At 38.6% G+C, this 22,138-nt stretch overlaps 1 protein-coding gene across 1 annotated transcript in view; it reads left to right on the top strand.

Moving 5' to 3' along the window:
• Positions 1–16,834, top strand: part of Tmc1 (transmembrane channel like 1) — a 129,522-nt gene extending 112,688 nt beyond the window's left edge. The window contains exons 16-20 of the mRNA XM_036178658.1: positions 3,303–3,542; positions 8,102–8,227; positions 11,571–11,649; positions 11,752–11,803; positions 16,812–16,834. Of these exons, the coding sequence (XP_036034551.1) occupies positions 3,303–3,542; positions 8,102–8,227; positions 11,571–11,649; positions 11,752–11,803; positions 16,812–16,834 (520 nt within the window). The remainder of the gene's footprint in view (positions 1–3,302; positions 3,543–8,101; positions 8,228–11,570; positions 11,650–11,751; positions 11,804–16,811) is intronic.
• The last annotated feature ends 5,304 nt before the right edge of the window (positions 16,835–22,138 follow it).

The following is a 22,138-nucleotide window of genomic DNA, read 5'->3' as shown; positions in this document are numbered from 1 at the left end:
TGTCCATGTTTCTTTTGAAATTATTGTATACCTATTGTATTAGTCAGGGTTCTCTAAAGAACAGAACTAAGAGAATGAAATATACATATATGTGATTTTTAGAGTGCCTTACAGGCTGTGGTCTGAGTAGTCCAGCAATGGCTGTCTCTTGACAGAAAGGCCAACAATCTAGTGAATCTAGTGAGAGTTCAGGCCATGAGACCGGATGTCTTAGCAGTCCCAATCTGGTGCTGGAGTCTCAGCAAGGTCTTATACAGCTGCAAGTTTTCAGTTAACATTGGAATTCCAAAGAAGTAGGTACTAACACCAGGGAAAGATACCTCAGGATGTTTGAACTTGCCAGTGAGAGCGAGGGCAAGCAGACAGAAAGCACAGCTTCCTTCTTCTATGTTCTTTTCATAGAAAAGCCAAAAGGTGTGGCTCAGATTTGAGGTGGATCTCCTGATTTCAAATGATGCAGGTTTACCCTGGGTCTTCCAGCTCAAATAATCTAATTAATTAAGAAAAATCTTTCACAGGTATGCCAAGTTGCTTGGGTCTTGGTTACTTCCAAATGTAGTTAAGTTGACAAGCAAGAGTATTCATCAGAAGTCCACTTCTTGTCAAATTGACACACAATCCTATCTCCCTATATTGTGCTTAACTTCCAAATGAAAACAATAATTAAGTCATAATTATGCCTAACATAACTATCTCACATTCAACCACAAATGGATTATAGAGGAAGAGGCAAGATTTTATGATGGACATTCCTCTAGTCGTATAAATCATTTACATATAGCATGTGTATACATGTACATACACACAGAGGTAGGTAGTTTTAGGAAAACTTAGATTTTTGAATTGTGTGCAAAATTTTGTCATGGACTTGGGCTGTACATAAATGAAACAAAGCACCTCACATTTTCACAACTTAGAAAAATAAAATATCTGGTATGGGCTGAGGGAGCACTCTGATCCCCTGCCTTATCCTTACTTTAGAGATGTTTACTGATGGAATAGCCTCTACCTGGAACATTGCTCTCAGGGCAGTTGGAAGAGAAGAACACACAACTACATAGGACTGGTAAAGTTTTCACCCAGCACTGAGGTATCTTATATGTAATCATCTTTTATTGGTCCTAACAAGTCACATACACAACCCTGAGTTTTAGAACAAGGTGGACCTGATCAGCCCTGGGGGGCTAAGCTTTGTAATTCTAATTAACTGGGACAATTAGTAACTTATTATTTTTTGAGTGCCAACTTCTCTCTTGCTAGTTACACAGTGATATGTTCAAAGGTACACAGTTATGTTTTAAAATCTATCTTCCCATTAAAAAATAACTTCTTACAAAGTTTGCAGTCAGTTCATTATGACATCATTCATATTTGTTGCTTGGCATCTTACAAACAAGATAATTGAAATTGTGGTAAGATTTCACTTTTCAAAGGAAAGGATTAACTTTAGGATGGTTCAAGTGCAATAAGATAACTTCTTTTTCCTACTTAAAAAAAGTCTCTTTAGAATACAAAATTTTCATTGACTTAGTTTCTTAGTTTTTCTTGCTGTTCTGATTAAAATACCCTGACAAAAGAAATTCACAGAACCAATGACTTATTATAGCTCACAATTCCATGTGACAGCCCCTCATATCGGGGATGTCAAGGTAGCAGGAACTTGAAAAAGCTAGTCATATTCTATCTATAATACAAAGCAGAGAACAGTGAATGAATACATAAATACATGTGCTCATCTTACTTCAGTTCAAGATCCCTTGCCTAGGGAATGGTGCCACCCAGAGTGGGCAAGTCTTTCCAAATTAATAAATGTTATCAAGATAATACCAGTCAACCTGATCTGAACAATCCCTTGTGGTGATATTTTGTTTGTGATCTAACAGATAAAGCTTTCCTGAAGATCAGAGGGAAAAGCCAGGCAATAGTTAGCCATAGAGGCCAGGTAGTGGTGGCACACATCTTTAATTCCAGCAATCAGGAGGGAGAGGCAGACAGATCTCCATGAGTTTAAGGCCACTCTGGGCTACACAAGACTGATCCATTCTAAAAGAAACAGAGCCAGGCAAATGGTGGCACACACCTTTGATTCCAGCACTTAAGATCTTGTGCCTTTAATCCCAGCACTAGGGAGGTAGAGACAGGAAGTGATATTGACATATGACTGGACATAAGGTGGAGGAGGAGAAAGGAGCTCAGGGCTCTTTTTGGCTGAGGATTTCGTAGAGGGAAGAACTAGTGGTTGGCTGCTCTGCTTCTCTGATTTTTCAGCAAGCTTTATTTGTTAGATCATACACAAAACATCACCACAATCCCTCATTGATATTCTTTCCCCAGCTGATACTAGCTTGTGTCAGGTTGGCAATTGGAAGATATCACACTTAGTTAAACAGCTATTATGTGCACTAAGGAAGTACAAACTATTAAAACTGAACTTCTAAAGGCTTTATTATAGTTGGGACAGTTAAAAAATAGGGCTCCCCTCTATTAAATAAGTACAGAGTTCTTTTTGGTTTTAAACTGATATATTGAAACTCATATTACTGAGCAAATGAGCTTTCTCCTCAAACTAAACTGAAATTATTTTTTTTTTCTGAAGTGACCAACTAAGACATCAAGTAAAAATGACATTACCTAAGCAGTTTCAGTTCAAAATAATATTTTACAGAAATTTTGAAAAGTCAGACACACAAATCAGTGTGTTTTCTAGATTAATAACAACTAAATTTAAATGGATTTCAATGAATGCATTATAGTTAGATATCAATATCTCTCCCATAAGCTCTAAAGCACCATAGTTACTATGAAGAAAATAACATTAGAATACATTTTTTTCTCATTCACTAGCAGCAATTATCTGTGGAAAAAAGTGACTAATCCAAATGTACAGTTTATTTGAACAGAATGGGAGCCCTTAAAGGTCTATCATTTGAAAACTTCTATTTTGAAATATGCTAGTCAGTGATAGGAATATTGGAGGGAATTGAGTTTACTAACAACAGAAAAAATAAGGAATCAAAAGAATCATAACATTTGTTTACTCTTGGTTTTTGCATTTGCTAATGAAACAGATTTAGTTTATGACAATTTCTATGGAATAATTACATAAAATACACACAGAAAGGGGAAATAGTAAAAACATATTTAGAAGGTAGGAGTAGGGTTGTCAGGACTATTTATAGACAACATCTTTATGATTGTGTCTAACAACATGGTTTTTGATTTTGGTAAGGGGAGCAATGTAAAATGAGCAGATTGTGTGCAATTTAGCGATGGAATTGAGCAGTGTTCTGATTCTTTTCTAGGATGGGCTCCTTCTTTGCCCCTAGCCTTCCAGGCATTAACATCCTCCGACTCCACACATCCATGTATTTCCAGTGCTGGGCTGTGATGTGCTGCAATGTTCCTGAGGCCAGAGTCTTTAAAGCTTCCAGATCAAACAACTTCTACCTTGGCATGCTGCTGCTCATCCTCTTCCTGTCCACCATGCCCGTCCTGTACATGATCGTCTCCCTCCCACCATCTTTTGATTGTGGGCCCTTCAGGTCTCTTGTATTTCAGATTTGACTTAAGCATAGTATTCCTTTGGGGTTGAAGTGGGAATGGCTATTCATTGTATAGGCTTTTCAAACATGACATTTGTCATTGGTCGAAAAGAGATTCTTTGGTACTCATGTCATCATGTGACATGGAACATCTCAGATCATTTCCATCTATTGTCTCATCTAAGGATGCAATGTAGATGCCGAGTCCTACTGTTTCCATATTGGGGAGAGCCAAGATCAACACTTGACTATACTAGTCTAGACACAAGTGTTTGCCTGCTGTTATAACATCATCCTATCCACATATAGATATGGTTAGATTTCATGTGGACCTTGAGAAAATAGAATGCCCACCTATTAAGTAAGAAGTGGCATCATTATTAGAGAGTTGTATACATTGTGATTGAATTGAAAGTTGGAATGCTCCTTAGTTCCACATCTGGTTTCTACCTACAGGTTACTCAAATCAGTAAGCAAGATTCAGGAATTAGCTTTTCTATAGTTTCCTACAACACACATCAAGAAGCCATGTCTTTGGGATCTTGAGGACAAGATTTCTTTCCTTCAAAGGCTACTCTTGAGCCTATCATGAGTCCACCAGTTATCTCTACAGGTTGTTACTGGTCAGCATGCATTTGATATGAAGAGGCTCTAATGGTCAAATAGAATTTTCCCTTTGTGCTGTCATACTCGAGATTTCTTGTCAGAAGGTTTGTTGCCTAAGATCAAGTATAAAAGGGGAATGTTTTCACACCAATAATTGCCTTAGTTGTTATTCTGAGAATAGTTCAGAACTAGCTGGTGTCTACCAGACTTGAGAAACTGAAATTGATAAGCCTTGTACATCTGTCTCTCTTTCTCTATGTGTTTGCTTGTATACTGTGTATGCATGTGCAAGCATACATATGCCCACATATCTGTCGGCAAGTAGGCTGAAATATATAATGCAGACAGTGACACCTGGAGACTTAATAGGAAATTGCAGTCTTGAAGCTGACATCTTAATCTGAAAACAAAATTCAAATAACAAGCCCTTGAAAGGTCTTCCATCAAATGAAACTTACCCATGTGATTTTGTATCTAAGGTATACTTTAAAGATGTTTTTACCTTGTACTAAGAAGTTGATCTTCATCCTCCCCAGCAAAACACTGGAAAGAACCTTTGCTCTCTTATGCAAAGTGAGGGAAATGTAAATGCTAAGCTGGGTCATGACACAGCTGCATTCAGACTTGAATTATTGGGCAAAAACATGCAATGATTTTGCCATGAATTTCTGATTGGCACATTTAGATGAAATGACTATGAATATCAATATTTTGAGATCAGAAAGTACTGCATGTTTTCAGTGGAGTATCAGAAAGGGGTATGTTGTTTCCCATTGGTTTCCTGCAGCTTCCTTCTTTTGGAGCACACCAATGCTTAACCCTTGCCCCCACACAAACCCTTGAGTGGGCCTGCCTCCCCAACACTCACTGCAAGGTTCAGAAAGGATATGGGTGTTCTAGAATGAGGCCAGGAATCACATTCCCTATGGTTTGCTACCCTTAGGAACTGGGTTTTGAGGTATTACCCTCCTGCTGAGGGAAGGCTTTTAGACCACATCTGGTGCCTGGTTGGGCAGCAAACCAGCAACAGTGAATTTGAAGGAGGTTAACATGAAACTAGAATTTTGTCCTTAGATTTGAATTTGAGGACACTAGTGCTGTGTTGTTGTTCTCAGGCTACTGGTGTGTTTTCAGCTAAGATGACTACAGCTCACTCATCCATGCAAAAAAAAGTTTTGTTTTTTTTTTAAATTATTATTATTATTATATTTGTGTTTTAATTTTACACATCAGCCATGGGTTCCCCTGTCCTCCCCCCTCCCGCCCCCACCCTCACCTTCTCCCCATCTCCTCCCCTCCATTCCCATGTCCTCCAGGGCCAAGACTCCCCTGGGGATTCATTTAAACCTGGTGGATTCAGTACAGGCAGGTCCAGTCCCCTCCTTCCAGGCTGAGCAAAGGGTCCCTGTGTAAGCCCAAGGTTCCAAACAGCCAACTCATGCACTAAAACCACATGATCATCTCACTAGATGCAGAAAAGGCATTTGACAAAATCCAACACCCCTTCATGATAAAGGTCTTGGAGCGATCAGGAATACAGGGAACATACCTAAACATAATAAAGGCAATCTACAGCAAGCCAACATCCAACATCAAATTAAATGGAGAGAAACTCAAAACAATACCACTAAAATCAGGAACAAGGCAAGGCTGTCCCCTTTCCCCATACTTATTCAATATAGTACTTGAAGTTCTAGCCAGAGCTATAAAACAACATAAGGAGATTAAGGGGATACAAATTGGAAAGGAAGAAGTCAAGCTGTCCCTATTTGCAGATGACATGATAGTATACATGAGTGAACCCAAAAATTTAACTGATACAGCTAATAAAAACCTTCAGCAACATAGTAGGATACAAGATCAACTAAAAAAAAAAAATCAGTTGCCCTCCTATATACAATAGACAAACAGGCTGAGAAGGAAATCAGAGATACATCACCCTTTACAATAGCCACAAATGATATAAAATACCTTGGGATTACTCTAACTAAGCATGTGAAGGACCAATATGACAAGAACTTTAAGTCCCTGAAAAAAGAAATTGAAGAAGATGTCAGAAAATGGAAAGACCTCCCATGCTCATGGATAGGCAGGATTAACATAGTAAAAATGGCGATCTTACCAAAAGCAACAAAACAGTTTGAAGAGCTTTTCCAGCACATTCTGCTAAGTTTTCTAGAAGATTGTTAAAACTGTTGTTAAGGGGATTTAATTTAAACTGTTGGTAATTTAAAAACTATTTCTTTGATAACAGTATAAAGAAAATATTTCTCATTGTTCAGCCATGTTTCCTCCAATCTGATAGCCTCCTCACATCTTCATCAATAATTCCGAATGGTTTATAGGTCTTCAGTTTCTCCTGCTCTTCTCTTTATATTGTGGCAATTTAAAATTTTTCTTCCTGCAAAACAATCATCCTATATAATGTGAAAAGTTTAGAAATATTTAGCAATTAAATACTGCTCATACTCTCGAAGAGCTACAACAATAACACCAAAAATTTTGGCATATTTTTTTGTTTGTTCATGATCATTTGTTCATTTTTAGAGGTCTCAATCTGAGGTCATACACTAAGGAATGTGGGGCTGTAATAGTGAGCACAATGTTTGATATTACTATCACAATTAGTTACTTACAGTTAGATTTTATGTGTCAGCTCTTACCTTTCCTTAGTAAAGGAAAATACTATAATCCATAATCTGATAACTACTTGGGGTCACACCATGCCTGTGGAAAGATAGTATTAGTCCAATCTGAAGTGGGAAAAATCTCCATCTGATCTGAGAATTGTGCAGCATATCCATTTTGTTTAAATATTAAAAGATTAGAAAGGGGGCCCCCAGGCAGTGGGATCGGGACCTGTCCCTAGTGCATGAACTGGCTTTTTGGAACCTAGTGTCTATGGTGAGACACTTTGCACAGCCTTGGTGCAGAAAGGAGGGGCTTGGACCTGCCTCAACTGAATATATCAGGCTCTGCTGACTCCCCATGGGAGACCTTCCTTGGAGGAGGTAGGAATGGGGGGTGGGTTAGGGGAAAAGGTTAGGGAGTGGGAGGAGGGAGGGCAAGGGAATCTGTGGTTGGTACATAAAAGGAATAGAAAATCTCTTAATAAAAAATATATTTAAAAAAGATTAAAAACCAAAAGTAGACATATATAATACTACATTAACTTTTAAACTGAAAATATGCCAATTTCGCTTTTCTGTGAAATACAACATTCACTATTTTTTAGTAGGATCAATATACATATTCAAAGGAAGTAACTTGGCACTATGAATATTTCACCAATTCTAGACACTCCACACTAAGTTAAAACATTCTGTTCTCTCTCTTCTAGTTCAGAGGAGCTGATTTTCCTAGAACCTAAACCCTTCACTGTTTTTTTGCTGGGAACTGTCCAGCATCAGAGACCTGAGGGTGAAGGGCTCCTCCTCCAGGAGTGTGGCTGACGGTTTAGATCTCTGATAAATGAAGTCTGGTGGGCAATGAGCAGAAGCAGTGGTGTGGAATGAGATGTTGGATTATTTGTAGGTTTTATTCCACCAGTCTGTTTCTTGTGTTCATTTCCAAAGCCAATTAAAAGCTGAGTGTACTGCGTAGTGAGTTCAGAGAGAGCTTCCTCCCAGAGCAGCTGCCTTGGGAACGATTTATTTGCCACACATAAAATACCATTCAATCAACATTTTAGAAGTAGAATATTAAAAATTCTTCTGAAGCTGTGAGTAATTTTCCTAAGTGCTTTGCTCTGAACGTGTATTGGGACAGGACTGCTCTGCTCAAATTATACTCTTCTGTTAACAAGATGTTGTCAGAGTATTAGATTATGCAGCTTACTGTTAGATCCTTAACCCACAAGAGAACCTATGCAGTGCTAGAGAAATGTTTTCTTATCTCACCGTAACCATATTTTCTACCTTTGTTTTAAATTCAACCCCTACTACTACCGCCAGTGGCAAAAACAGAATGTTCGAAGTCATCGGTGAGACCCTGGAACATGACTTTCCAAGCTGGATGGCGAAGATCCTGAGGCAGCTTTCTAACCCTGGCCTGGTCATTGCTGTCATTCTGGTGATGGTGTATGTGTTTGTTCTCAGGCTCCATCTGAGTCCCTTCCCCTCCAGTGCTGACTACATGGTGGTGGGCGCTAAACGATGTGAGCCATCTTCTGCTCCTGCTGGATGTGATTTGCAGCCATCTGCGTCAGTCTCTGCCTCCCTAGATTATAAGATTTGTTCCTAAGTAACCAAAATAATTATCAGTAAACATCTAAAGCAAGGGAAACATAAATGCTAACTGCTAAATCTAATCAGCATGTTGAGTTTCCTTTCACAGCATGGCCCCCACCTCTTGCTCCATAAAGCAGATGGCTGTGAATACAGAAATGATGAGCCTCTGTGTGAATATTCCCCTTGGGAACCCTCAAGGCTATATTTTAGGGCTAAAGGCCTAAGGAGCATTAAAAATTACCCCATTTTTTTTTTCTTAGAGGGCTGTCAATAACTATGCATCCATAGTAACAGAATCAGAGGAGCAGAGCGTCTCCCAGTTATCCTAGACTATCCCTGCAAAGTCAGAGGGACTTACAAAAGGGCATTTAGCAGAAGGATTTTGTTCCTATTTTCCTTTCACTTGGGGCTTCAGCAGTACAAAATATTCGCATTCTGGAAGAATTAAGAGAGACACTCTCTTCTTCACCTGCCAGCCCCTCTCAATGAGAAAATCTGGAATAATTGCTGCTTTAGGACAAGCGCAATGCATATGAAGCTACTTCCAGGGATGCTGTACCCACAAGGTTGTTGTGCAAAATTGAACTTAAAGGTGAAAGGAACAAAAATTAGAGCTGAACTTCAACTGGCTTGAAATAAACAAGCTGGATGCTGACCCAGTTATTGTGACCATTCCTCGTGGCCATTTTTGTGGTCATAGTCACAGAAAATGGTGAGAACAAGGCCATATTCACTTTTATAAATTAACAAAAATGACTGACATGCTTGTTGGGACACAGGCAGACCCTTTCCAGTAAATTCAGTGTCTACACCTTTACTTGCCAACACCTTCTATGTGCGAGAGATACTAACTCAGTGTCAAGGACCGTTAAACTATGGCTCACACATCAGAGTCTTTGTTTCCCATGTGTCTTTAATAGTACAGATGAGATCTTGTCTGATACAGACAGACAGACAGACAGACAGACAGACTGCAAAGGGCAGCCCTCGTTACTACATTTGTAATTTGCTGGGAGATTTGCTTTTAAACAAAAAGACAACACTATTGGAATGCCTGTCTAAAAATCCACCACACTACATCAGGAATTTATGCTGCTGTTGTTTCAGGTACCCTACAGTGTCTGATTTTCACCAAGATAATCATAATAAATAGCTGCATTAATCACATTGTCATTAGCACAGGGACGGTCTGCTCCAAATGAAGTGTTGAGCAGTGTAGCACACACAGCCTCTTGCTTTGGTTCCTTCTGCTCATATGCACCAACAAAGTTTGGAATTGGTGGGACTCTCCAAAGCCTTAAAGTCGCTTGTTGGGAATGGTTCAAGGGTGTCCAAAAACTGTTGACACTGTAGACTACACAGGTGTTGAGCCTCATCTGTAGCTATCCTGGGGCACTTTGGCCCAATGGTCAAAACTCGGCATATCCGGCAGACTCAGGGCATACTCCTAGAGATCCAGAAGTAGATAGTATAGGAAGAGAGACAAAACTGGTCATGACCTAAACATCTAAAGTCGTAAAGAGCATTCTTGGTTCAGCAACTAAAGAAAGCACTCTGGAGCGCTGACTCTGATGTGTGAGCCATAGTTTAACGGTCTTGACACTGAGGGAGAACAGCAGTATGAAGGCTAAGAAGGTGTTCTCGAAGGGGTGCATTTTACTCTAAGTTGCAGACTTAAAATCCAGATTGCAGTTTACTATTGATCTTTTCCCCAAACTCCATTGTCTCACGTTCTTCTTTAAGGGTCCCCAACAATTGGCTTAGATTTTTATTACCATTAATTAGAGAATGTTACAAGCATTTTGAATTTCCCAGTAGATTATATTAAATCACTTGGATGGTTTTCAGTACTCAAACAGCATGTAGGTTTGTTTTCTGTAAGTGCTGTTGGTGAATGTGAGGCAAGGAAATATACGTGAGGCACACTCATTTAAGATGCACAGGGAATCCCAGAAATGAAAATGATTTGTGAAAGAGAAATTAACATTCACCTATGTCCAGCAACTTTTCCAAGAAAATTCTTATTCTAGACAGACACACACACGCACACACACACACACACACACACACACACACACACACACACACACACACACACACACTCACACACACAATTTCATGCCAGATGCTGCCCCAGATGTTTTCATATATGTAATTTTCAGGCAAACTCTAGCTAACCACATAAGAGATAAACCCAACTAAAGTGTGTCAATAATTATGCTGCCAGCACCAGATGGCTCATAAAGGATATCCTCTGGCATGTGGGTGGGCAGAGAGAATGTGTTTAATCTCCAGTTATTTGTAGTAAGGCCAGCAACAGCCATCTTCCCTTTTTACTACAGTTCCCCTTTGCTGGTTCATTTTTCCCAGAGAGTAAATAAGGATATTTATTTTGTCAGAATTGTTGAGCTGGAATTTGCTTTTTCTAGAAATGTAAATGCCATTTAAAATCCAAAATTATTCCTTGGTGAAACAGTTTCTTTTTGAGGGAGGGAGAAATGCAAATGTTGTATTCTATGGGGGAGAAAACAAATCCATGTTAATGAAGGCATGCCCTTGAGGATTGCATCCTTAGTTGTAAAGACTAAAGGCCAAACAGTGAGTTCAAGGTATAAACCTTCAGCAGACCTGCCATTTTCATTGTTGCTATTGCCATTGTTCAGAAGGTGGCTGTAATTAGAATTTAAACTGATGATAATACACTTCCAGGAAGCTAATGTTGGGCCTTGTGGAATTGTGGATGGCATACTAGCTGGCAGATCCAAAACCTTTGCGCCAACTTTCTGGCTTCACCACAGTCAATGTATAATTTTAACTACACTTTATTTCAGTGATATTGGGATTGAACCTATGGCTTTACTCATGCTAGACAAGTGTCCTGCTACTGTAGCCCCAAGCTCTCACTGAGTTTCCTTACTTGGCCTTGAATTTGCAATGTAGCCTAGCCAGTGAACACAAAATCCTCTTGCTTTAGCCTCTCTCTAAGTCACTGGGCATCTCCAGATGTGGGTTCTAAGTACACCTCTGTACTTCTCTGGACTTAAGGTCTTACATGCAGAACATCACCTTTTGGTTAGAAAGTACCTTATATCCAGTTTCATGCTAGTATTGGTTAATATAGTCTTAAGCAGGATAATGGGAAACTGAGAAATGCTGTTAATTTTATTTCATTCCATTTTAATTTTGGTTTTAGTTTGACCATCTATTATCTCAATGCTACCGCGAAGGGCCAGAAAGCAGCAAATCTGGATCTAAAAAAGAAGATGAAAATGGTACAATATAATTTAGTATATACATACATGTTTTATAATGTCTTTGCCAATGTCAAGTAGAAGAAATCTGAATGTAGTCTTCTCTCCTTTTTTATTGTGTAGCAAGCTTTGGAGAACAAAATGCGAAACAAGAAAATGGCAGCTGCTCGAGCAGGTTGGAGACATGTTTGGTTTGTTTTCTGTCCCTAAGAGTACACTCTTCCCTTCTCCATACAAGGCACCTGATGGCCAGCGCATCATTGCCCTTAACAGCTTATCCCACGATTCCCACCATCCGCTGTTTCAGATATTCCCATGCTTCTGTCTAAGGGTTTGGTTTCTCTTCCATGGGAAGGGGTTAGAAAAAAGATGGTAAATTCAACAGTGTAAACTTTGGACCACAGATGAAAAAGTGATCTTAAAACCTGACAGAAAATGATGAATACTTCCTTCTGGTCATGTGCAAATAGCAAATGCCTTAGGGCTTATTTTGACTAATTTTATAAGTGGGAAAACCGAGAGGATCCAAAGGAGTCCACTTCTCAACTCACCATCTTCATCATCAGAAGTGTTTTCTGTCTTTGGCACCTTTCACTTTTATTCTTTTCTCAGCACTGAGGATTGATGCCAGGGTCAACCTAATACTGTACTACAAAACTTTGTTCTCAGACATCTATGTGTTTGTTTATTTTGGTGTGGGCTGTCACTGTGTTTCCAAGGCTGGCCCTGTACTCACTTTGTAGCCAAAGCTTTCCTTGAATTTGCAAACTTCTGGCATTGGCCTTCCAAACAACTAGGATTACAGTTGTATGTTAGCAGGTTGGCTATACTTCTTTCTAAACCTCTTCAATGTCTGAAATACAGTTGACCTTCCAACTGCTGAGTGCCTACTTTTGAAGATATAGCAGGCTACGTGCTGTAAATATTCTGAAAAATAAATTGCAAATGTACTGGGCACAAAGACTTTTTATTTACCATCACTATTGAACAATATTACAACTAAGATTTGTGTATCTATGGTGATGAGGTTTGACCTAATGCCCTGCAGATAAGGCAGTGCACCATTCCTCAAATAAGGGATATTTTTATTGACAAATCTAATGAAGGTCTTGGTCCACCACCACCACCACCACTACCACCACCGCAATTATGGCAACTTGAATGAAAATCTTTTCCAACTTTCCTAACTTTATTTACAACTCCATTCCTAACTTTAAAATTCTTCCTAGTAGAACTTTAATCTTTTGTAAGTAATTTTGAAAATATTCACCTCAAATCAATTTAATTTTAAGAAGAGGTACTTACTAACCCACATGAATAAGACCCTGTATAGCTTCAGAGCACTTGGTTTTTGTTTTGCTGAACTGGAGGTTAAAACTCCAAGGCCTTGTAAGTGTTGGGCAAAATCTGTCTTTGAGCTGAAAGTCCATGCTTCCTTTCTTACAAACTGGTGGGTTTTTTGTTTTGTTTTGTTTTTTATTTTCGTTGTTGTTTTCATTTGTTTTTGTCTTTTTTTGAGATTTTTACAAGGTCTAAGTTGACCAGGTAGGTCTTAAACTCACAATGTAGCCCAGGTGGCCTTGAAATTGCCATTCTCCTGTTTCATCCTCCCAAGTAGCTGGGATCACATGTCTGAATCGTCAGTCAGCCACAGTTTGCACTTTCAGTCCTGCACTTAGAATCTGCTCAGCACGGAGCCAACTTCCAGGTGAATCAATCAAGAGCAGGCTGCTTTCACTGTAGCTGATTTGCACCATGGTCGTACTGGACCCACATCCAAGTCCTGGCCCACAGATTAACTACCAAGAGAACTGAGCTTCGAATTTGAATAGCTTACTGAGAAAGGCAAGGGAATATATTTCCTTGAAATTCGGTAAGATCCTCTCATTTTAGACTAGCCCACTTGGGTCATAGCACCACCCCACCACCCCGCCGCCATAACTGGATCTGGGCAAGAGTATAATGGGTAGCTGCAGCTGGTGAAGACCTATCCCAGGAGATAGGCTGGTTTAGCTTTCTGATGCACACAAAATGCACTGAACAGGGCCCAACTGTTTAAGAAAAGGGAGGAAGTGCTGGATGGTCCCAAAGGGCGTGACTCAAGAGATTGCTCTCTTGTCTCCTTTAAGCTTAAAGTTTTAAAAATATTTTTTTCTTCTAGCATACAGAAATGCAACATCAATCATGAGAAGTCTATGTTGATGACAGTGATGTACAGTTTGCAGACTAGTCTTTTCCTCACCATTGCTACATAGGAGCACTGCAGAGATGTACATGATTATGAACTCTTTTATAAAAATAGCCCCCTTTCCCTTACTCTAGACAGTTGGGTTCTATTCTCTGTAGATGAATTGCTAAATGGTCTTATTAATAAAAAACAAGACAAAATAAAATAAAACAAAAATTGGAGTCAGATATTGGGGTGAATGCTGAAAGATTAGAGAAGCAGAACAAGCCACAGCCAACCTCTCCTGGACAACTAATCATCCAATCCTGTTTCCACAAATCCTCAGACTGAAAGTTCTGAGTTCTCACCTGAACGAATCTCAGCTGAACTGCTGCTTACCAGTCTAAAAGCTTAAAAGCCTCCAGTCCCTGGTCCTCATGTATTACATACCTTTCTGCTTCCTGCCATCACTTCCTGGGATTAAAGGCATGTGTCCTTTCCAAGCAAAGATATGAGGTCTCAAGTGTTGGGATTAAAGATGTGTGCCACTATTCCTGGCTCTGTTTCCAGTGTGGCTTTGAACTCACAGAGATCCATTGGATCTCTGCCTCTGGAATGCTAGGATTAAGGGTGTGTTCTACCATTGCCTAACCTCTATGTTTAATATAGTGGCTGTTCTGTTCTCTGACCCCAGATAAGTTTTATTAAGGTACATAATATATTGGGGGACACAATATATCATCATAGTTCTCAGCTTCCCAACCCAACTACACCAAGACAAACTTCTCAGCTCTCTCACTTGGTTCTTGAGATATTCATCTCCAAATTGCACATTTTTGTTGTTTCTTTACCGCTTCTTTTTTATTATCAATTAATTATTGATTCCAATGCAAAGAAGGATTTGGCTCTTTTCACATCCACTCTCTAAGCCTATGTTACTTGTTTGGATTAGAATATTATTATTATCCATACTAATTTTCTCAAGATTAATAATTTTCTATATTTCACCAATTCAACATCCAAATTTCTGCTACTCTTCCAATTGCACTTTTCCACATCCTATCTCTTGTGTGCATTAGAGGGGGCTTCACCACTCTGGAAACTGGAGCTCTTTAACTACATGGAATTTTCTTGAATTACTTGTTAGTGATTTCTTTCCAACCATTTTCTACTTATGGAATTCCTAATATTTGGCATCTTGGACCAGTTTACTTTTTTAATTCCTATTTATTCTTATGCTCTGTCCTTTTTCTTTAACAATTACTGTTTTTTGTTAGCTTTAATTTTCAAAATTCCTTTTGTTCTTTTCACTTCAGCCACCATAACTTAACTTTTGCCAAATCATCTTAGTATCTGAATGGCATCCCATTCTTCTCAAAGACAGTGATGTCTTATCTTCATGAAAATACTAATTCCTCTTTTTGAAGTTTCTCTTCTTTCTACAGTCTCTTTTCCCTATGCTACGTTGTCTTCCTCGGACACTGGTCACTATCACAACCTTCCTCAGCTTGTCTGCGTCTCCTGATATCCAAGGTACAAAGCAAGTTTGTATCCTCTGAGTGTCTATATGGGGAGTGGGCAAAGACCTCCAGGAGCTCCCATGTCAGTATCTTCAGGTTTGTCTTCCCATGCATATTACGTGTCCCAGAAGAGTCATCACCATCAGCCTAGAAAAATGGGAGGAAGAGGATGTGGGTCTCAACTTCAAGCTTATAAGTCATTCATATGGGCTTCTTGTCTTCACTGTGGTACTCCGTGTTCTAGACATTGAACATCTTTGTTTTACTTTTTCCAGGAAGGAAAAAAAAATCTTCTGGCAATATGAGAAGTTATACATTGTTACTAGGAAGGGAAATTGATCTGAGGCTCTGATTGTCTTTTTTTTTCTGAGATAGGGTCTCATTACATGGCTCAGACTGGTCTCAAACTTCCTAGGTATCTCAAGACTGGTCTTGAGTCTTGAACTTTCCACTCTCCAGCTTCAGCTTCTAAATCCTGGGATTACTGGAATGCATCACCTTGTTCCTCCCCATCCATCTTCAAACTGCCTTGTAGATAGTTGAAACCTCATCCTTACCTTGGTTTTTCATTTCTAGAAGAAACTGTTCCTGACAACTTTTGTATCATTAGAGATTTTTCTGTGTAAATCCTATTGCTTCTCACCTTTTTTCCCCCTCCATTGGTTTAGGATTTCTGTTTGTTTAGACTGACAAATCTCTTGTTTACCTATTGGTTTTCCTAGTCCCCAAATCACTAGTGTTCCTGATCCCTCCTCTGTGGTAAACATTCCCACTCCCTCCCAAAGGTTCTGTTTGTTCAATCAGTGTATTCATATTCACAGTCTAGGCAAATATTATCCTATGCTGAGAGGGCAGTGAGCCTGTTCTTCTTCATAATGATTCCAGTTAACCCACACAATTACTTGGAGAGTGTTTGCCCATTGGGACGCAGTTTACTTTAGGGGATTGATGAGCATTGCCTAGTTTCATTGAGAGATAAGAGCTTAGAAACATCCTGATAGTGCTTCTATGAAATTTAATCTTACCAGATTAGTTTTTAAAATTGTGAGTGAAAAGTCTTGATTTCTATGACACAAATTCTAGTTAAGACTTACTATTATCTTTATTGCTTAAAATAATGATATAATATACAACACAATAATTATCTGGTTCCCATGATGTTTATAGTTATTGAGAAATGTGTAATGAGTATCTAATGACAAAAGGAACTCTTTTGCTGGAAAAAATGAAAATAAATGGATTTCTATATTTATTGCATAAACAGTAATTATGTACCAAATAAGTATCACTTTCCTTCTCCTTTCTCCAGAACTTATGAGAACTTTGTAAAATGATATAAGAGATATTTTGACTACAAGATTCCAAATATTGTTGTAAAGTAGAACAAATTGGGAAGATAATAGATTTTAAACTACCTCATTTAGAATCATTATGTGCACCGAGAGCTGAATTTTCATGTGCCTTTTTTTCATCTCTCTTTCTCTTATTTTAAACAGCTGCAGCTGCTGGTGGCCAATAACTTTGTCAAATATCCTGGGGGGCCCAGAAGTACTCTTCACTTCCCCTTTGAATTTAGTGAGCTGTGACGGGAAGGGCCAGTGGACTAGCACTGGGGGACGGCTGCACTGTGATCTACCACTGATGGGTCATCAAGGCCACAGTCATGACCATCTATCAAGGGATCATCAGCTCTCCTAAGCAAGAAGAATCTCAGCATATTACATACTTCTCTGGATTATGATGCTTTCTCTCTTACTTCACCCACATGTTCTCAAACAGGTTGAGTTTAAATGGGGATGTGGTCTAGTGATATAAATTACTGGGTATAATTGATAGGATACTTTTTTTAAAAGTCAGTATTTCCTCATATGGTCTTTCTTCTCACCTGTGTGTTTAGTTTCTTAAATTGGGAGTGGGGATACAATAGCACAATTTTCCCTCTATATTTGGAACTATTTGCACCAAATACTCACTGTGATCATTCATTGACTCACTGTTTTGTGTGTGTGCTTTTTCTTATGAATTCATTGGTATGATAGAGTTGATTTCTTTCTTACCTATATGAATGTCATATAATATTATATATAATATAATTTAATAGAATATTAATTTTAAGAGAATTGGCCCACTTTAAAAAATAACATTCTTCCCCCCTTTTTTTGTCTTTCTACCCATCAGCCCTCACATGTGCCCAGCACCTTTGTATTTATAGCTGGATTCAGTATGATAAGAAAGAAGCCTTTCAGGAGAAATGTTACAAGTGATTTGACATTCCCTGCAGTGATTACTTAACAACAGTTTATCACCATAAGGAGGCATGAGGGTCTTAGACAAACTGGACCTTTATGAGTTCAACAAAAGAAGATAGCACAAATGACTGATGTCCAGTCAGAGTCTCCTCATTTAACCTCCAATGATCATCCCTGAATTTCGATTGTTGTAGTCTGTGTTTGTTCTTTACTTTTTTTGTTGAGATTAGGGAAAAAATGCCTTTAGTTGGAGCTTTAATTTATATCCTTGTTTAAACATTATGTTTATCTAAATTTTGAGTTCACTGAATGATAGCACTCAGTGCCCTCCTCATCTTGGGCCATAACCTGTAGCTCATACCATCCCTTTCCAGAGCTCAGGCAATCTCCATCCCTGCAGTTGACTTGCAGACTTTTGACCTTTGACTTAACTCCTCCTCTTCAATCTTCTACTGGTTGTGGAATGGTCATACTGTTCTCCAGTCCTTGACTCACTTCCTCCAATTGCCTTGTCCAGATTAGCATCTATTCCCAATCATGTCACTCTCCTAATGGAATTCCTTAGAGTATTGCATCTGTATCCTCACTGTAGCATCTATCCCAATTTTCTGTGATTTTTCACAGTGGTTATTGTTTCTTGCATTCCTGGCTATTCTGTCCTATCTAGACTGTAGCTCTTTAGGAGCAGGGATCATATCTTCTCACTCTGTTATATGTCTCATACAGTGCTGTGCACAGTTGGGCACTGCATAAATGCTTGTTAATTAAATTGAATCAATTTGACTTATAGCAGTTGCATTATGAAGGAAAAAAAAAAACTCATGTTAAATGCATGGAAAATGTTCCTCTGATGTAAGAAATGGACTAACTCCTGCCAGGCTTTTGTTATCATTGGACTGTAATGCAGATGAGTAAATAAAGAGAGTGTTGATTTCTACAAGGGTTGTTTGTGTACTGCGTGGTAATACAGAGAATCAGTTTATTATCTCACCAAATTCAGAAGCAAATGTCACCCTTGCTCTAGATCTACTTCTTAAGGATGAAGAGAAACTTATTCTTAAGGATGTTCCTTTTCTAAAGCCAGCATACTTTTAGAAACTATTTTAATCTTACAAACATTCAGACTTCATTTGCCAAGTTTCAGTCTTTCCACGTATTAAAAATCAACTTTGGGTTTTTAAAGCACGTACACATATTATCCTGTTTTAAGTTAAGCATTTTTAGAAACTGTAATCTTTCAGTCTTCAGCGAGCTACCAAAGCATGACTGAATGACTGACTTCCTAGACAGGGGTCTGGAGCAGTGAATGCTTGGTTCAAAGCTGTTCTGAACACTGTTCAATCAGCTGCTTAGACATCTAGAGTTTACTTCTGTATTCTTCCTATGTCTATGGCAAGGAAGCAAAAATCTAGACTACAAATTTTCTTCTTTTTGAGAGGAATAAAAAATCTCTGATATACACAAAATAACTTTATCTGGAGAGCTTTACCCTGCTTGAAAAAATAAACTGCACTTCAATACTCTACTTGAATGATTTCCTCTGCTCACAGGGGCATATAATTCAATCTATATCCATGGATTTATATTAACAAAATGTTCAGCTGAACTGTTTTCTTATTCTAATAGATCCCCACAAGACCTAGGGCCAGATACATAAACCAAAAGGGTAATTCAGCAAGATTCAAATATGAGATGATTAAGAATGAGTTTGGCAGGTGTTCTTAGTTCCCTGAATGTTTACACTTAAGTTTTTGGAAGACTTTGAGGAAAAAAATAGTTTATATCACAAAGCATATCTAGTTTCTTCTCTTAACATACCAACACTATAGAAAGTATTTCAGAATACTCCAATGACTATAAACTACTCAATAATATTGTAACTTAATTAGTTCTACTATTTCAGAGTTGTAGGTTTAGATTTTAATATTACATGCAAATTTTAAGTTAACATCCTTTTAGAATGTTTTTTTTACAGAAGCACTGTGTATAGTCTTCTATTCAATGTATTCATATTTCAAGACAGTTTAAATTTGTTGCTATATTTATATTACTTCTTTTTACTCAAAATATTTGCTGTTTTATAGCATTTATTTTGAAGTCACTGAATTTCTCTCATGATGCTGTTTTATTTGTGACTACATGAAGTACTCCTTTCAGGAACTATCTGAATTTCTAAGAGTCTTAAGTTTAGGTCAAGTGGCATCATTTCAGCTATACACCAACTCTCAAGCACTGCTTGAAATCAAGTATTATCTATATTTGCTAACAAAGCTAAATTTATGTCTGTATAGGCATACTTTTCATACTTTATTGATATGTAAATCATTTGGTGATAGTTACATTTTTGTCTTGAGTGTAACATCTATTTATCGTTAAACATAACTAGTTTAAAATTATTTCCCCAAAAAAGACAGGTAGACTTTCTAACTTTCCTTATGCTGATGTTTTTGTATTGGCACTATTCACAAAGGCCACATTTCTCTGGTGAATATTACCATTCAAAAGAAAACCTTAGGAGTCATGACTGTGACCTCTCTCTTCTCCATGTTGGCAGATATCAGGTAAATTACTTCCAGAACATTCTGTTGGCAAGCCAACAGAAATGATTTAAATTCAAATGAAGTCATAAAGTAATTTATAGCATAACAAATTACTATCTGGTCACCTCAAGTGAATCACAGTGTGTCCAATGTTTTAGTTGAATTCACAGGCTATGCAGGCTCTGGAGGTCCTGATGGGCCATCAGGAAATTTTGCCAAAAAAGAAAACAGGGGAAAATGGCATCATAAGAGCAGACTGGAATATTCATGTTCTTGGTAAAACTCTGAAGCTGTAATTAAACACAGAGTCTTTGAGAATAATTGACCAGATTTATCTGTTAGTTCATCATGGCTGATACCATTTGGAGAGAAAAAGAGCACTGGATCAGAACCAGGTTTGTCTTGCTGTTTTTAAAATAAAATAAAATTTATTTTGTATGTGTGTGTATAGGTACATGCTCCCATTCATATGTGTCTCCACCTTACTTTTTTGTTGTTGTTGGTTTTTTGAGACAGGGTTTCTCTGTGTAGTTTTGGTGCCTGTCCTGGGTCTCACTCTGTAGACTAGGCTGGCCTCAAACTCACAGAGATCCACCTGGCTCTGACTCCCAAGTGCTGGAATTAAAGGAGTGTGCCACCACTGCCTGGCTCCACCTTACTTTTAGAGAGCATTTTTAGAAACTGTAATCTTTCAGTCTTCAGAGAGCTACCAAAGCATGACTGAATGACTGACTTCCTAGACAGGGGTCTGTTTTATAAGTATGTACCTGGGTAGGAAAGGACTTATTTCACTTATACTTATGCAACACAGCTCATCATTACAGGAGTCAGGGCAGGAACCTGGAGACAGGAGTAATGCAGAGGCCATAGAGGGGTTCTGCTCACGGGCTTGCTCTTCATGGCTTGCTCAGCCTGCTTTCTTATAGCACCCACAACCTGTAGCCCAAGGTGGCACCACCCACAGTGAGCAGGGACCTCCCACATCAATCACAGGCTACAGAGTGGAGTCCAGGAATGCTAAAATCCTATGAGCTATATTCTTTTTTTTCTGGGGATCAGAGTTCTTTTTCTACTTGGATATTGCTTAAAATTGATAATAAAAGTTGATCACGGAAATGGATTCAGTACAAGTTTTCAGAAATCATTTATATGTTAAAGCAGATCAAACTAACTACACAAGGATAAGACAGATTTTCTGTGGTTTCATTTTGTAATTGGAAAAACAGAGCTGAAGAATAAGGCACTTGGGTCACTGACCTCAGACTTACAAAGTTTATTGGTAATGGAATTCAATCTGTATAAATGGCTACCAAATAGGATAGACCCATCGGCAGGCAGGTGAAAATGAGCCTCCTGAGAAAGGAACCTTGAGACTCACAACCAGTCTTAATGGAACAGAGAACAAGATGAATCTATAAGAAATGTTCATCCCAGGTGGAACCATAGATCAGACCCACTGGCAATATTCCTCCTTTGGACTGTGCTGCAGTTGAGCCGCCACGTGTTTCACCTCTGCAGACTTAGGTAACGGTGGACGGAAGCATAAACCTGAGGCTGCTGCTAAGACTTGCTTTGCAACTGTCTTCCTGACTATTGTCAGTCATCAGCCACTGATTTTTATGTTATCAATAGCCTCTTGACCTGGCCTTATTTCCTCATGAAGTGAACTTCAATCACATCATCTTTCGGACAAATTAAAAAAAAAAAAAAATGTCCACTGTGGCTTCTGCTGAAAACACATGATATCATTTCCCAAATCACTGAGTACTAAGCTTCACACATACTTGAGTCATGGTGAGGTGACATCATCCACAAACTCCCATTTTGTGAATCAGATTTTTTTTAAACTTTAGAGATTTAGTGACTAATTAGTTAAAATTCAAGTATAAGGAAATGGCTATATGGATTAGAGTGTCTGCTGTGAAGTCATGTGGACCTGAGTTTGAATCCTCAGTAGCTAGGCTAAAAGCCCAACATGGTTGTCAGTATGTGCCAGGAGATGGAGACAAATGAATCCCGAGAGCTTGCTGGCCT

Source organism: Onychomys torridus, chromosome 1, assembly GCF_903995425.1.
Source record: "Onychomys torridus chromosome 1, mOncTor1.1, whole genome shotgun sequence".
Classification (NCBI taxonomy): domain Eukaryota; kingdom Metazoa; phylum Chordata; class Mammalia; order Rodentia; family Cricetidae; genus Onychomys; species Onychomys torridus.
The sequence above is the reverse complement of the archived record's forward strand: the minus strand, read 5'-3'. Positions and strand labels throughout refer to the sequence as shown.